A 17694-nucleotide genomic window follows, 5' to 3' on the forward strand; every position below is an offset into this window, starting at 1 on the left:
ACTCAGAAAGAATGCCATTCAGAAGTAATGACGTGAGCTGTGAAACCTCAGCTTAACACAGCCAAGCACTGTTCTTCTTTCAGGTGAAGATGGAGAAAGCAAAATAGATCACTGAAATGAATTCACCCAAACAATGCAAGTGCACAGCAGATACCTAGGAACAAAATCTCTCGCCATGTTCTCTTTTCGCTGTCAGCACTTCAACTGGCAGCCCAAAAAACCACTTCCAACTTGACCTGCTGCCTTCTGCAGAAGAGAATGAGGAACAGGTTTTTCAAATAGCAAATGGTGCCTAGACAGCTGCATAACTCACCCTACATCTGCTAACGCCTGACACACAGACAGGGAGATGCTGCTGCCACCACCACCACCTCAGGCAAGGATGTGTTTGATGGTGCTGACAGCAGCGACAACTGCAGCTGTGATTCAGAGTTTTGAAACACCAGTGTTCCTTAATATTTAGTGTCATCTTCTAATGTTGCTGGGATTGGACTATGTGGTGAACCACTATAACAGAACACACTTTTTAAATGGTATTTTCCTCCAATCTCAAATATTGGTTCTCATACTGTTGTGTATAAACCTAATCAAAGTGTAGAAAAATTCTCCTAGTTTTGTGAGTGCACACCCACTGTCTGCCAGAGGCCTAATTAGACGACTCTCTCCTACCTGGGCACCAATATCCAACTGACCTTAACTACAACTAGAGTCACTGGTGCTCATACAACTAAATGCAGTAGAGACAGTCTTGGTGAAACCAGATCCAAACTTCAAATTCAACAGGGTAAATGAACAGCTTAATCTCACTATTTTCTGTGAACACTACATCTAATTGCCAAATTACATTGTACTAACTCCTCTAGTTTATTAGATAGAATAAAAAGAATCACGCAACAGCAAAAAGTAAATGGATAATCCACAATCCTAAGCACTACGGAAATAGTTTGATATCCACTAGGGGTTTACACTACCCTTCTCTCCTTCCTCCAGTGCAAAATGATCTATATTTTCCATCAGTTAAGAATTTTTACATAGTTTTAATCCTTCTGTAGCAGGAGACATCTTGTTTTGTCATTTGCTGAATTCATACTGCAAGAATACTTGTTCTCTGTGATTTTCCACATCAAGAACTATACAGTTCTTCACCTCAGGGTGAAGGGTATTTAACACCTCAAAGCTTAAAAAGAGAAACATAACTTGTTCCCTATGTTTGACCAGCATATAACACACCCATCATTACAACCCCTAGACTTTGCCACAAAACAATTAATTAACTCTCTTACCTATGTAATACTTTATGCTTCTAAAGGCCTCCAAAACTAGTCCAGTACTGGCTGTGTTTGACTAACTTATGCACAATGATTCAGCCTACAGAGTATGATGAATTACCTGCACAGAAGCAGATGGTTGGACTTTCACCTTATTAATATATTAATTTTGCCATATAGATAGCAGAATTAATACCTGGCTAATAGTTGTTTGCTTTAAGATCCAGCAGCTGTCCATGTAATAAAAGACCACAAAATAATGTAGTGCTTTTCACCAATAAATATCAGGCTTCCATATTTTTAAGTTTTCAGGAAACTACATACTGATTTTACCTGCTAGTTGATATAATACTAAAGAATTCAGAGAGCACTTGATGGTTTCACAGAAAGAAGACTGTTTCATATAAGTAAGAAAAAAAACCTCAAGTGCTGAACTTCTGCACAAAAAGTAGGACACGAGAAGCTGGAGTTCCCTCTCTCGGCAAGGCTCCCAAGCCTTAACTTTAAGTGTGAACAAAAGGGTCACAGAATTCACAGAAAATATTACCAAAATGGACAACGATGCCTTGAAAGTCACAGAAAGAGAAGAGAGGCATGGACTGACTTGTAGCTCATGCTTTGATAAATGAGAAATATGACCACAAACACAGGGAAGTGGCAACCATCTCTTTTTGCAAGTCAGCAAGAGATTGCACTGAGACTTTCTTTTCTTTCTACATTGTTCGCTTACCTACATAATTATAAGAGACAACCAAAGCATTTACAGCATTAAAAACTGCTTAAAATTCACTTGCATGTACAGCAAAGTGTTCAGATATAATACAACAGACTCAGAAGTCTAGGAAAAAAATTGTATTAAGGTTTTGACAGTGTATTGAAAAAGTAGAGCAAACTAATTCAACATCAAAGCAAATATGAGGCAAACTCATATGTTTAAAATTTATACATTTCTGTATGCCTAATAAAATCAATGTGATTACGTGCATGCATTAAGAGTTAAAGCCAGACACAAACATCTGCTGTATCAAGACCTAGAAGTTAGTTTATTTTTGAGACAACTGACTAAAAACATACTCAGTAATGAATATAGCCTCAACTACAAAACCTTTCCCTCCAGCTGTGGGGTTTGATGTCTTTCATCTTTCCTTGCCCCTCCCCTAACTTCCTGTCCCCCTCCAAAATACCTCATCCCCATACCATTAAGGGTTAGAAACAAACATTCAATATTTGGGAATTAATCTGCCCCTCAACAAACATAAAATGAAATACACATGCCTCTTTCAAATGAGTCTCATAACACTAAATGAGAGTTGAGTATTTCCTGTAAAATCTGAAGCACGGTTTGCAGGGACAGGTATCTTGGGCTAGTCAACACATTTGGAAAGAGCACATGAGCTTCCAGGTTCAAAAATGTCTTCCACAGGCCTGTCAAAGCAAGCAGTGAAATGCACAATACTGTGTTTGCAGTCATTAGGCTTCAGAGGTAACAACTAAGTGATCAGAACATTTGCACTCACACTAACCAAAAAAGCAGTCATTGTATCAATTAATTTTCTCTGAACCTGCCTGTCAGTAAATCATTACTGAGCAGGCACAAGCACACTGCATTTTGGCAGGGATTGATATTAAACATAATTATCCATGATATTTGTCAATTTCTTGGAAGCAAATGTAAAGTCACCTTCAGTATATTGCCGAATTACACAAGTTCAACGAAAACAGTTTACAGTGAAGAGGAAAGTACAGCAAGAAGTAGCAACATTGCCTGGCTGGTAGTCTGGCACCAGTCAAATTGAAAGCATTTTGGATTGCCAACAAAATAAATGACACAGCTAAGGATAAGGACCTTAGGCTGTATCTGCACTTAGGAGGAACTGTGTGCAAGGAATCTTTGTTTTAAGAGTTTACAGTTACGTCAGACAAGCAATCTGAAATGAGCTGAGGAAGTCTGTGAGTATGTAATGGAGAAGCGACAATAGCAGCAAGGTAATTTTATAATCAGAAGATGGCAAACATTAGAACACTACATACAAAGCCAGGGCCCAATATCTGCAACTACACTGGAAAACAAAAAATACAGAAAAGTCACAGGAATTAAGGACTAAAAAATGCTTTATATAAAGAAAACCCGCAGAAACTTATTTTTAAGCACAGAAAGACACTAATAAGAAGGAATAACTGAAAGCCAAAGCTAGAGAAACCCACATTAAAATTAAGATATACCTCCAAGTTAATTATCTGAACAAACCATGAAGAATGGAAGCCTTCTCACGGTTTTCTGATCAATATTGTGTCTTGCAATGCTAAGAGCTAAGTGCATCACTGGTAAAAGTTTGACTTCAGTCAACTGCAAGTCTTCCGAAGTTGTATTTTTCACCCATTCATGCCTGTAAGGGTCTGGCAGACCCTGCCTAAAAACATTAGGCAGACTAAATGATCCAGTGACACCTTCTACCCAAGTTTTATGGAACAATAGAGGCAGCTATTCAAGCACCGTGCTATATTCCAAGTTGTTTAAATTCCTGAAAACGGACAACCACCAAGCTTAATCGAACTTCAAGAAATCTGTTAAAGATTCCAGGACTGCTCCTGATTTTTCACGGCAGGCACTCAGATGAGCATAAAGTACACCACTATAAAACTCCAATACAGAGAGAACACAGCCACAGGGCTAGCAACTTCATATTTCTATTAAAACTTGAATTATGGGGGTGAGGAATGAAACAAAAAAAAATACTATTCAACATGGTTTATAACTTGAAACAGCAGAAGCAAAGCAGTTTCTTGCCATGGGTGGTTCCAGATGCCTTTTACACAAGGGCAAGAATTCACCTGCAATACCTAACAGAAGATATTTCTTTAAAAAGTCCTATTTTAAAAATAAATTTTGGCTTTCATATTGAGGGTCAGGATAAACAAACAGAATGAGAACAGAAAGGAAGAGAGCTATCAATGTTAAGCGTAAAGAAAGAAAAATACATGTGGTTTCCCCCCAAATGAATTTGGTTCAAAGAAGGACTTCATACTACAAAAGAGGAGCCAGCCACTACAGCTGGTAGAATCTGTCTCAATAGCTACTCAAACTCTTTGCAATTTAAGTTCAAAAACTGGCTGAGCAATCTGTCCTATGTATGCCTAAGTCTGCTCAGTTTAATGACCAGTCAAGTTAACATGTAATTTATTTTATATATCATGACTATGAAGAACAGGGCTACCTGTTGTCACAGAATCATTCCCTGGTGCAGGGATTATATATGCATATGATATTACCAGAAAGGAAGAACTTGACAGCAAGTTGCATGAATTAAAGCACTTTCATTTTTAAAGAAATTTTGTGTTCTGGTATCTAAATGCAAAAAAGTCATCAAAAAATGTAAGGCAACCCATTTCTATTCTTGTATATAAAACACACAGTCATCTGTAATTCCATACAAAAATGTATGTCCTAAAAGCAAAAGGTTTGTATAATTGTAAAATTGCTATATTTTATTAAGATAGTAATGTGCATTTAGAATGGATTGTGAAGTGGTAACATGAACTTTGCAAAAGTGCCAACTAAGTAAATATTATGCATAATTTTGATTTATTAAAAAAATTACTTTTTCCACACTCCTTACCATATACAGAAGTTTAATGACACTGCAATACTGTGCTCACTCTCCTACTCTGCAAATTATACTTTCCTACTCCACTACCCTCCTCTGGTTCTAGTTCAAGCCGTCTACAGAACACCGCACAGTTTCAGCAGGCAAGCAGATAGGGGGGTAAACGAGCAATTAGGTCATGAAAAAACAAGTACTGTAAAGCAGCGACTGCTAATCTGCCTGAGATGCATTTACTCAGTTAGATAGATGGAACTGTTATTATGAACTTGTATTCCACAGATGGTCTCTAAGAAGAATGGGAGCAAATGAAATGTGCGTTTGGTGACTTATGACCTTTCTTTGCCAATTCTCAAGTATACAATGAAAAACAATATAATAAATTTAACCAATGCTTTGCATGCAGGTCTCAGAAAAAATTGTATAATATTTTGTAATTACAGTATGTATCTCTTCATCAGATGCATCTCTGTTCTTCTCTTGAAAGTCTCATTTCTTTTAAAAAACACAATTGACAGCAGATATAGTTGTCCAGCAATAGCACTGCTGTGGCTGACCAAATTAATTTATTGCCAAATTTCAACATAAACTCCACTAATTACAGCCAGTAACTAATGATCCTTCCACTTGCCTCCTGCCAGCCAAGAGCAAGCCGACCCAGCGAGGGCAGGATCCAAAGGCGTGAAACTCATACGGACTGGACCGGGGTTGAGACAGGGCATGCTGCCGCAGCACGACAAGGACAGGGTGTGGGTGCTGCGGGGGCCGTGCTTCAGTGCACAAAACCTGCACCTCCCAGGGTGGGCACTGCTATGGCAAGGGCACACAGAAGAGGGGTTTTTTTGTGTGTTTTTTTTTGTTGTTGTTTTGTTTTTAAGGAAAGAAAAAAAAAAAAGCTTTATATAAGCCTCATGTGACACCTGACAGACCTAGCCAGAGGAGAAATATTGAAAAGTTCACACAGTAATTTAGTGAAATGCAGGAATACATAGGCTACAATTTTCATGCCCTGTTTCACTAGCAATTTTGTTTTCAAAAACCAGTCCTTTTAAAACAAAATATACACAGTAGTTTGAAGATTTAAATCAAGACTGTATCGCTCTTGAACAATGGCAATACATTACCATCTGACAATCTAACCAATTTTAAATAACCGGATTCAAGACCCTTTTCAAGGGCCCACTTTGTGGTAGGTATCTCAAATGTAATGCCAGGCCTCCCTAACAAGCTTTAAATGAACTGTCCTGCTAGATTTGGCCTGGGTCCACCATGCTCACTAAGGTGCTGAATGTTACCCACATCCTTAAAATAGGTTTAGCTACAGGTAGTTTAGGAATTATTGCTCAAGCCAAATCTCTTTGCTGATTTTACAAAAATCAAGGAATTTTGTAGAAATAAATAGTGCAGCTGTATTTTAAGTGCCTAAAGGCTTATGCATACTCAAAGCTGGTAAATTATTATAGGGCACTCAATGCACTGGCCAGAATAAAGGAACTTAAAAGCAGGCACTTAAGTGTAGTAAATAAAACACAGGTGTGTGCACACAGACGCATACACATCTTTTAAAATTGTCTCCAAAACCAGGTAGATTTATTCATTGCCAAAAAGAAAGTAACTGAAGGAAAAAAAAGAAAAAAGTCACCTACAATTCTTCTAAATATTTTATTATGGAAAATGCTAGCTGCCTTCTCATCTTCAGAAAGAGACTTTAAGACGTGTATTTGAACAATAGCACAAATCCATTTCCAAAATCTGCATCCATGCTTTTGAAAAATTTCAAATTATTTTCAATTTCTATTTGTATCACAGAAGACAATTTGTACAAAAGAATTATGAAATACATTATTTTTAAAAATTATTTACAGACAAAAAGGAAATATACAGGAAACCTCAAAACCCAGAGGTCACTTTTGAAAATCTGTACTTCAAGATCTATACTTTTGAGATTTCCACCCTCCTGTTAAGCAACACTTCTAGCAAAACATGCTTTTGTTGATACTGTGTAACATATAAAACATCTTACTACCACAATTTTTATGCATCTATAAAAACAAGCAAGCAATCTACTGCAAAATTAGTCATATAATGAAAAGCTCATGTTAATTTAAGAACAGTATATGAATACAGCAGATTATAAATCATTTGTTCACATTCATCTTGCGGAGTAGATATATTATATTATATATCTTGTTTATTAAGACAGTGGTAAAAACTCACTCTGAAGTGTTTCAAGTTCAGCTTTAGCCAGGGCATCTTCTTTCGCCTTCATTTTTGTTTCTTTATATTCTATATATAATTGTCTGGCATCCTTTAAGAAAATGTTGCAATGACATTAGCATCCTTATACAAACAAGCAATTGCAATGGCTCTGTTTTTAAGTTCTCATTTAACCTCACCAAAAAACAAAACAAACAAACAAAAAAAAATCAAGATACATTTGTTTCCTTGATATACAGAAATTTTCAATATAGAAATACTTGCTTAGAAAGTAGAATTTATGTAGTAAAGGTTCATATGTAAAAGTGTTGCTATTATAGATTACGATGTTCACTGACAGCCTGAAAAGCAAAATGGTTAGAAAATCATTTCTGACCACTGTATATAGCTTTTTAGAGGCCATGTGCACGCTTTGCTCACATCAGCAATCTGGAAGTTCAGGGAAGAAAGAAAAGTTTTTAATTAGAATAATGTGTGCAGGCACACACAAAAGCAATTGCTAGGCAGCAGTTTTCTTACTGTGAACTCATTATGGTAATAACTGTTCATGTTCCAAAAAACCAATTTATTCCTTTTTTAACAGGTTTTAAATTACTATCAAATTGTTAAAAATTAGTATTAAGTTTTTTCCCCAATGATCAGGTTAGATTCTAATCTGAAATCTATTTAAGAAACTTGTTCATAAAACTAGAAGTCCTGTCACAAACCTCACAATAATATACACATTTCCAAAATTTGATGAGTTAGTAATCATGAATTTGGGTTGAAAGTTTTCCAGTTTGAACCACTGATTGCTGAAGCATGAGAGGCATGAAGAGTTTTCTTACTCTCACTTATCTGTTTAAGAGATTTATGTCCAACCAAAACCAACAAATCTACAATAGAAAGAATGAAATAGACAAATTCTTATCTATATTTTCCAAACAAGCAAAACATTTCTTCTATCAAAATTAATTATACTATTAGATAAACTTAATTTTACTTTTTTATAGCCAAAGAATTTTATTCTTGTTATAACGTAATGATCCCACTTTTTATATAGAGAGGAAGCTAAATCTATAAAGGGTGATTTCCATTCTTATCTGTAAAATATGTTAAAACCTTGCTAAATACTTTTAGAATTTCAGCTATAACCTAATGCTATAAATTTAAACAAAAGCTGGTCTCATTTAAAATGAAATAAGACATTTTAATAAATTTTGAAAATAAAAACCAAGTTAAGCAGTCATTATTACTGCATCTAATGGTAGAAGTCATATAAAAATTGCTTACTGCAAAGCTACTACAACACAGCAATTGTCCTTTGCATCATGCTGGCACCTACCCCTCTAAAGACACCTGAGGGAGCTAGGACAATGCTGAGGCCAGAATTACGGTCTAGCTCTGAGTAGACCTTCGTAATGTTTTGGAAAGATCTCACTGATGCAAGTCAGTGCTCCTGAAGAGCAGCTCTAATTCTCACAGCAGGTAATAAGGTTTAATCTCCTCCCAAAGAACCTTGCCTTTCTGTTTCTTTTTTCATCTGGACATGGGAAACAAGAAGATACACTTCTCTGCTAGGTTTATGGAGGATATTGCTCTGCTCACAGAGATATTTTGGAGAGTTTACATAACTTTTTGCTGCAAGAACATAGACAAGAGACTGCCTCATGTGCTCACAGTTTTGTTTCTGAGGTGGGGGAAGGTATTTTTTGGTTTTAGTAGAAATGGGGTTAAACACCTGCGTACATGCACCATTCAGGATGACTATCATTCACAGCATGTAAGCAGGGTTTAAGGAAATATATTCAGTTCCTATTTTATAACATACAACTACAAAACAAGGATTAGCATTGGTTCCCTTTTCAGTTTACCTGAAATATGAAATCCCTACCATACACTAACACATTCCTTTTATCTTCCAGATTTTGGACTTTTTTGCATCTTTAAGGAACAGAAATAGCCAAAAATGTAATGGCCAACTTCTGCCATAAGTTTGAGACATTCAGACTGTGTTGCATACACAGCACTTAGACATATTGATATCCAAAGAATGCTTTTGTTTAAGGCTATGATTTCAAAATGGATACAATTAACTGGCATTTAAATTTAACCCATTTGACACTGAAAGCCAATATTTGATGCTAAATTCTGGTGTAAAATCCATTATTGCTTGTGGGATCTCCAGACAGCAGGCACTAGGGGGTAACTGTCAATCTCTCCAGCGTGTCAATCTTGAAACAATTGGAAATGTGGCTCAGTTGAAAATGAGACACAATAGCTGAACAACAAAGAAAACTAGTCAGAAGCACATAAATAAAATTTAGTACTATTGTTGCTTTACAGATATACTATGGATTATCACTGTGAATAAAGTAATACCCAGGTAACAAATATGACGTTAGTCTTATAATTTATTAATCACAATTTATGCTGGCTGACACCACAATCTCAAAAAAATTGGGAGACTACACATTTTGATAGCACATATGAAAAAGTTTACATATAATATAAAAGTAAAAAACAAAAAAAAGGAATCTAAATGGATTCTGAAGATTTGAAAAATCAAACCCCTCCCACAAAAGCATAAGAATTAGCTCTACAGGTTGTAAAGAGAATTTAAGAGACATACGTGAGTAAAGATTTTAGCTACAAACTATATAGGTATTAGACCTTCTAAGTTACAATGAAAGAAACACTGGAAAACAATTAAAAAAGGAAGTTCACTCAAAAAAAGTTTCTGCCTTGACATAAATAAGCTCCTTTCAAATTTTTCCTCCTTAGCGTGCAACTATATCTGTCTAAAACAGAATATTAGTTTTCAAGCATATTCAATTTTTGTCATAAAAGCATTTCAAAACACAAATACGAAGTTTGGAAGTATTCTAACAACAGGCTCCAGCTTACCTCATCAGAACAGAAATATTTTGTTCTTGTTTGCCAGAGTTTAGACATTACCAGAAAAGAACACCAACACAGTGTTCTTCACTGTCAAAGCAGTAGTATGCACTTAGGTAAAAAATAAGGAAAGTGGGCTTATACATGCTAGTTTATTATACTGGCATTTCAAATACCCATTTTCCACAGAAGGAAGAGAATGAAAAAGGAGCCTACTAGAAACTCAGAATTCTGTAATTAGCATTTCTAAATTATAGTTCAACTGCCATGCATAAAAAGTTTCACTGATTACATCCGATTAAAATTTTCAAAAAGTGGTGTGGAAGAAAAATAAAATTGACAGATAAATATTTTATTAACATATTTTTAATATTTTAATCGCAAACAAAAATGAAGAATATTGTAAAGTTCTTGTAATTCAATTCTTCTCTATACCAGTATTGTCTACTGTCAATATCTTTAGAGATTTCCAAGACAAAGTTGCACTTACTATTGAGTTATCTAGAAATACAAAAATTCTTGATAGTGGATTTAAGTTTGTTTTTTTTTTTTTTTAATCAACACATGCAGTTTCTATTCAAACTGTACTAATCCTGGAATTAAAATCTTCAGTTCTAAATAATACTCATTCACTGCAGCCTCTCCTTGATGCTTGGGGGGCAAGGCGGTTGTGCTGAGTGGTTTGTTTGTTTTGCATTTTTTTCCCCTCCAGTCAATCTTCCTGACTTTCTGGTCTACCCTCAGAAAGACTACAGATTAGGAGAAGTAAGGTAAACATTGAAAACAACTTGCCATATTGACCATATGTGAATCTTCACTACAGACTTGGTGATAGAACAGATTCACATTTTACTTCTGTGGGGTGAGACGCTCATACAAATAAAACATCCCCCTCCCCCCCTAAGAATTTACAGGAAACTGGAAACATTCTTGCAAGCATATTTAAAATCATTATACTAAAACCATTTTCTTTGCATTAATCTTATTAAGTCAATGTATACATTTAAAGATGAATATTTGTATGAAGTTCCTGAACTAGTTTTTATCTCTAAGTCCAGTGTTCCTGTTGTACAATCTGTATGAGAGAAACAGTCATGGAAAAAAACATGTTTGTATAGGACTACTGAAGAACAACGAGTCATAATAAAATTACTGCAACATTCAACCTTCAATTTGCTATTTCTATGCAATAAAAAATAAGAGCCATTATGCCATAGCAAACACACTTAAAGTTAAGCATTATCATTTAAATTTCTCTTCATTATTTTTATTGTTACTCAAAGGCAAGCCAGTAAATAGGAGTTGCATTACTTCCTTCTTTTTAATCAGGAAATCATACTTTGACCTTGGAACAGCAGCAGGTGTTGCCAGGCTCTTTGGCCGGGCATCGCTTGTGGGCAGCTCAAGCGCTCCCAAGCCTCAGTGGCCCGGCAGCAGCAGCAGGCTGTGCTAACACGCTCTCCGCTGCCCGTTTCAAACGCGCAGCAGTGAAACAAAGGAAGCCCGAAGGGGGAACTGAGGCCAATGCCGCCAGGGCTCCCTGGGACCCCTCCTACCCAGAGCAGCCCCATACCACAACAGAACAGTACACATAATTAACTGAGAGCCGGTATCACCTCGTCCTTGTGAGCTACAGCCCTCTAGCACGTGCGTTGTGAGTACGTGCAAAAACAGAAAGCGACTTGAAGGAGCAGAACAAAACTGGCTGCCAGAGAACAAGAGGCAGTTAAAGGCAAATGTCTTTAGTGCCTTACATTCACCCAAAACTTCAGTTACACAACAAAGCACATTTTCTCTCCAGAGCATCAGACAGCACCCAGTTAGATGCAAATTATTTCTGCTCACTTATATACACCCAGAGACCTTGTTATATCATCTACTCTCCTCCAAGCTGCCTCTGAGCTTCTCATTGACCTCAGGGTCAAGAGCCTCATCCCTACTTGGTCCCTCCAGTGGCTGCGGAATAACAAGAAACAGAGCGCGGGGGCAATCCCTCATGCCACACAGCCGCGACTGCTCGCTCCCTGCCACTTCTGCCAATGCCGGTGCGCCGCAGTACGTTGGAACACCTCAAAACCCTATAAAGCTGGGAATTAAGCAGATAGATAACCTTCGAGTTGACTAAAGCCCTTCAAAAATCTTTTTTTAAGCATGCATTATTGAGTGTAATTAATTATATTTTAGTGTCACACTATGATTTTATACAAGTCATATATGGAGACAAAATTAACCTACATAAAGAAGATTTGATTAGATCGGGAAACATTTAAAAGCTAACTTTGCCAAAGGAGATGCCTTGCTGGCAAAGCCTCTTGAGTTTAATGACACATTGCCAATCCATTTAAGGCCAGAACTGAACCATCTCTAAACAGGTGTTGAAATGAATCATGGATTAAAAGAAAACCCAAGGAAAAACTGCCAAGAAATTAAACACCTCTGGGTCACTAGTTTGAATCTAATCCAAGCTACTAAATCAACTACAGTAATTACCATCTGGTGGTCTACATAAAAATAAATTACTGGTCTTTTTATTTTCAGTCACTTCATAGTAGCCAAATGTCTTTAAAAACAAAAATTCCATCATAATTGAAAGCAGTGTTGATAACCTCACCAGGTACCACCCAGCACAGTTCCCTGCTGACCTTCCACTGCCTCCTCACTACTGCAGAACCACTACAAGTTTTTGCAACAGCTCACTGATGGGGTATGCAATAAGCTTACCTTTTTATTCTATAGACAATAAAAAAAATTCATTTTCTTAACAAGAGTCCATTCCTGTATAAAATGGACAAAAATGCTTTCTGCTTCGTTACAGCCAGGCCAACTGCAGGATCATAATATAACTATCAAAAAACCATTTTCTAGTGCTTGCTGGCATCAATGAAGTTGATATATAAAACTGGAAGAAAAGTAGTTGTCAGGAATACTCATGGACACTCTTTAAATTCAGCTTTCTGAAGGAAAACAGGAAATATATTGTGAAGAATAATTAACAATGTTTAGAAGAGATAACACTTTTCTTAAGTTGCATGTCTTTGCATCCAAACAAAACTCTGGTCAGCTCTTCTGGGAATAAAATGCATTTTATACACGACTCTTCTGCCACCAAAAAAAAGTATAATTAACACAAGTGTCTATTCTGTATTACATTCACCATTTGAACCAAAGTTCTTGTACACTATATTTAGCTGTTTTATTTCTTTATGAAAATAATCTTCAGTTCCAATAAGCATTTTTGTTGAGTTTTGTTTCTTTGCTTAATAAAAAAGACACAGCCTTCTTCCAGGTCATTATCATGAGAGAGTAAACTAAATAAGCCTAGAAACAATTTGCATTCTTTGTTCTATCTTTTTCTTATGCTTACCTTACAAGAATTAAATTTGGTAGTATTCAATGTAATTTACACTCCACTTAATGTTTCTTTTACATCAAAAATACTTGATTTATGGTACACTTTAAATATTCTTTCCCTTCACTTCTTCAAACAAGCTTTAAGATGTCATTTTCTCCCTCAAATTTAACTAAGCTAAATGCACAGATATAAAAATCTATCTAGTCTCCCTCAAAATACAATTGCCAACAGTTAAAAATAAACATTCATTTCTGAGTTTCTCTTATCCTTCTCTCACCAATTTTTCTTCCAATTTCTTGACATAAAACGCAGAATACAATAAAATGGCATAGGCCATCACAAGGGCATGCAAACAAAGCATTTTTCTTCAGTAGAGGCCCACCTTAATTATTTTAAGTGCCTCCTTCTGAAATCTGACATTTTGAAGGAGGAGGGGAAGTGCAAGAAAGACACTCAATTGGATAAATGAGTCAGACATGGGTAGAAGCCCTGCAACCTGAATCATCAGGCAGAGCTGTGGTAAGTCACATATGCACATTAAGTAATCTGGGGGGAGGGAAGGGGTGTTAGCAAAAGAAATCAGTACCAGAAGTTGCAAAAAGTTTAAATTGCTCTCTTCCTCTTTTTTTTTTTTAATTTTAAAATAAGGTTTCCTTTGAGGAAGAACTTTTGTGTTCACAAGCGGGTGGTTTTGTTTCCTTAATTTGAAAAAACAGTTCAGTTATTTCAGTTATTTCAGCTTTGAAACACAGCAGCAGAGGCAACATTTAATTGTAAGTATTGCTAAAACTCTTCCCTTTTCTGTCCCAACTGTAGTTCATTTAAATATGGATTACTTTTTTTTTTTAAGAACCTTTTTAAAGAAACAATTGTATTAATTATGGATGAATGACAGTCAACTTTGAAAATAATTTGTGGGCTCTTAAATGACTGAAAAAATCATTTAGATTAACTCAATAAACATCTACAATCTATAGCAGCTATCCCTATGTCAACCAGTGTAACATCTTGTTAATAAATTATCTGTGTGTACCTAGCACGTATAACACAGAACTATTCAATGTCTTTAGGTTTTAAGGGCTTCCCTCATCTTTCAGCTAAGCTGCCCTAGTGATTCTACTTACACTAAAGCCTGAAATATACTGAAGTCTCCAGCCTATGTTAGTGCATTATTGAAGAGAAGACCACTTATATTCAAAACAGGATCTCTATATCAGGGAGTAATGACATGAGTACAACTATTTTTCTGCTATATTTCAGTATTGCAATTAAAACAGAACTTGTTAAAATCTTAAATACAACTCAAGAAGAGCCCAGAAACCTCTCTCAGTCCAGCTAGCTAAAACATACAAGATATGTTTTGCACAGTTTTTTTCAGGAAACATCTCCAACATGAGGCCACTGCTGTGATTACGCTCTTCAGAACAGGTAACATCTTTTTGTTTAAATATTTTTAGTAAACTAAAGTAATTCTGTTTGGTTATCTGATAGTGTTTATTTTGAAAATAACTTATTTCTGCGTTTTCACTTACATAATCTGGAATTAAGCAGTTGTGTGACATGTATGGGGCAATTTACTCTAGAACACCATCTTTTTGCTTCCAAGTCCCTCTACAAGTCTTCTTGCTTTTAATTCCTCTGCACCCTGCTTCCCCTGCCACCACATCCCAGCTTGCTGGTCTCCAATTTTCCATGGATTATTGGAGAGCTTATTTTTCACCATCATTAATTTTAAAAAGGTATGGGTTATGTAACGGGCAGTTCCTGTACTTAAAATACACAGCAACATATATTGGCTAGGTGTCTACAAAGCTCAATGCATCACTTTTGTTATATTCATCTTTTGTGGGCAGTCTGGCAGACATAGTGGCCATTTTTGGAATAGAAAATTTGAAAGGCCCATTATATTTATTTCTTTTAAATAGAATATCTCAGAATCAAAAACCTCAGAAAATGATAGCTTAGAGAGACTATATGAAGTCCTAATTTAAAATTCTTCATGAATTTCACTATATTTTGTAATATTTACATGTTCCATTAAGGCACAAGGGAAAGTACTATACTTGTAAAGAAAGTTTCAAAAACATAGCAACAGCAACTAGTGAAGATAATTCTTTTCCAGCCAACTCACCTCAGTGAGAGATGAACAACAAAGCTTAACTTGAACACATTAATGGTTGATTTAATTAAGCATGGTCCTTTTTACTTTAAAAACATTCAAGAAGATTAAGAAAGGTTACTTTAGTAAAATAACCATACCATTCTGTTGAAACTTTTAAAGGAAAAGGAATCTTAACTTGCGCATCTGCTTGTGGTAAAAGTTATAGTCTATAAAAATAAATGTCTGGTCTTTCTGCTTGTACTTATTGCATTTATAACTTTTATTTTTTTTTGTTAACAGATTAGTAATTGTGAACTGTATGCCTTTTTAGCTTGCAGACAGAAATTGAACGTCAATGCCATTTGCACTAAAATACTTCAGAACTAATATTCAATATTTTTGCAAACCAAAATAAAATTCACCTTAGTCTCTCTGATCCATATTCATTAGTCAGTAGTTTGTGACTAGGGTATTTAAAAAAACAAAAGGTTGTGATCAAAGGACATGAAAAGGAGGAGTGTCTGATATTTAAGAAGTTGTTTCAGTAACTGATTTTCTGAAAATAGTTACACTGTCTGAATACTAGCTACATTTTACAGTTTACAGTATTGATTGAAGAAAAAAGAAAAAAAACAACCCATCCTGTGGGTAAGTTTGCCGAGTTTAAATTCCTAATTTACTACTGCACTTCAGCATTTTCAGCTATCTATTTATATCATTATCCAGTGACTGAAAAGGAAAATTCACTCAATTTAGGAAAAGTCATTTCACTGTTCTCTCAAATCTAAAATAGATATTAATATATACTATAAAAATATAGTATTTGCCTATTTCAAATAACAAAAATATTTTTGTTAACAGACAATTTAGAAGACACTGCTATTCCTAATACAGATGTGAACATATCACCTCACCGTCATCATTCACTCTTGCAGTTTTGCCTAACAGGTACTTCTGCTGGAATTCTCTAGCAGATTAACATTAATATTCCTTTTTAATATATTCATATTTTGATGAATTAATGAGACTGAAATCACCTCCAAAGAGTAATTCTTCTATATATAAGGCATATGCATTAGCCAGAAAATTCATATGAGCATTTGATCATACATAACACCATCAAGAAAAATAAAGGTAATATTAAGTTATTAGTATTACCTGGAATAGCTGAGGTAAAGCTTTCACAGTAAGACAGAACCAAATTCCCAGCTTGCATGGAAGTAAGTCATGCCACTGCGGTTTGTCCGGTACTCTGCAGCCAAATAAAATCATAAGTTTTTCATTATTGCCACACAACGTTACATCTCAGAAAGCTGAAACCCTCACGCTACTTTGCAAAATGATTATCACTTGACAATTCATATTCAAATGTATAAATATTTAATAAAAAAGATAGTTTTGAATAATAGAAAATACATCACACGCAACAGCTAGCTTCTATTCATCTACAGATTTTAATCTCTTAAGGAGCTTTTCTTAAAGAAAATAAATTCCTAAGCCACATAAGCACTGCAGTTAAAAAAAAAAAAAAGCTCAAGCCTCACCCAAGTGTTCACAAGTGCTGACAACCAGATATGAAGACTGTAGCATAAACAAAATAATACATAAAAATTAACGTCATTTGCAGTTCACTGAAGCATTACTCACTGATGTCATCAGGAAAGACAACAGGCAGAATGGTCTCTGATCTCCATCCTGCATTGATCCAGTTCATGCCCCTGCTGTGTGAACTATTTAAACCCTTTATTTCTTTCTATGAATCAACAGAAGAAATGGTGGTATCTTTTGGAGTGTCCTGAAAGTCACTATTTCCCTATGCGTTTCTTAACGAAACAGCAGTGTTAGAAGCCTTTACCAACACCTTTATTCTAAGCTTTGTTAGACATTTTAGACATAGCTTTGTCTAACATTTGTTTTTAAGTTAATCAGACAAAGAACAAGCATTAAAAATCCATAAAAATTCACCACTTAGTATGGCAATAAATTAAAGCTCAAATAAATTGAAATTTGTTAGTTGTAATCAACAGCAAAATCTTCAAATGCAGAACAAGCTGTAAAATCTTTCAAAATAAACCCCAGCTTGTACAGATAAAACCCTCCTACTAGCAAGATATCATTAGTCCAGTCTCAATCTTTTATTTATTGTTGATCTGCTGAATAAACACCACACTTTTATTTACAAATCAGAAACTGAAAACACATCTACACTGTCACACTTGATATCAGCAATGGCTATTACCACAAATACAGATATTTTCCTCATAAGAATATTTGAAA

General features: G+C 35.4%; 1 protein-coding gene across 1 annotated transcript in view; it reads right to left on the reverse strand.

Annotated features, from left to right (window-relative positions):
• Positions 1 to 17694, reverse strand: part of DNAJC1 (DnaJ heat shock protein family (Hsp40) member C1) — a 112700-nt gene that overhangs the window by 45600 nt on the left and 49406 nt on the right. The window contains exons 6-7 of the mRNA XM_067291780.1: positions 16576 to 16669; positions 7088 to 7178 (exon numbers count right to left, since the gene is read on the reverse strand). Coding sequence (XP_067147881.1) covers positions 7088 to 7178; positions 16576 to 16669 — 185 coding nt within the window. The remainder of the gene's footprint in view (positions 1 to 7087; positions 7179 to 16575; positions 16670 to 17694) is intronic.

The sequence above is a fragment of the Apteryx mantelli genome, chromosome 2, assembly GCF_036417845.1.
Source record: "Apteryx mantelli isolate bAptMan1 chromosome 2, bAptMan1.hap1, whole genome shotgun sequence".
In the NCBI taxonomy this organism is placed as follows: Eukaryota; Metazoa; Chordata; class Aves; order Apterygiformes; family Apterygidae; genus Apteryx; species Apteryx mantelli.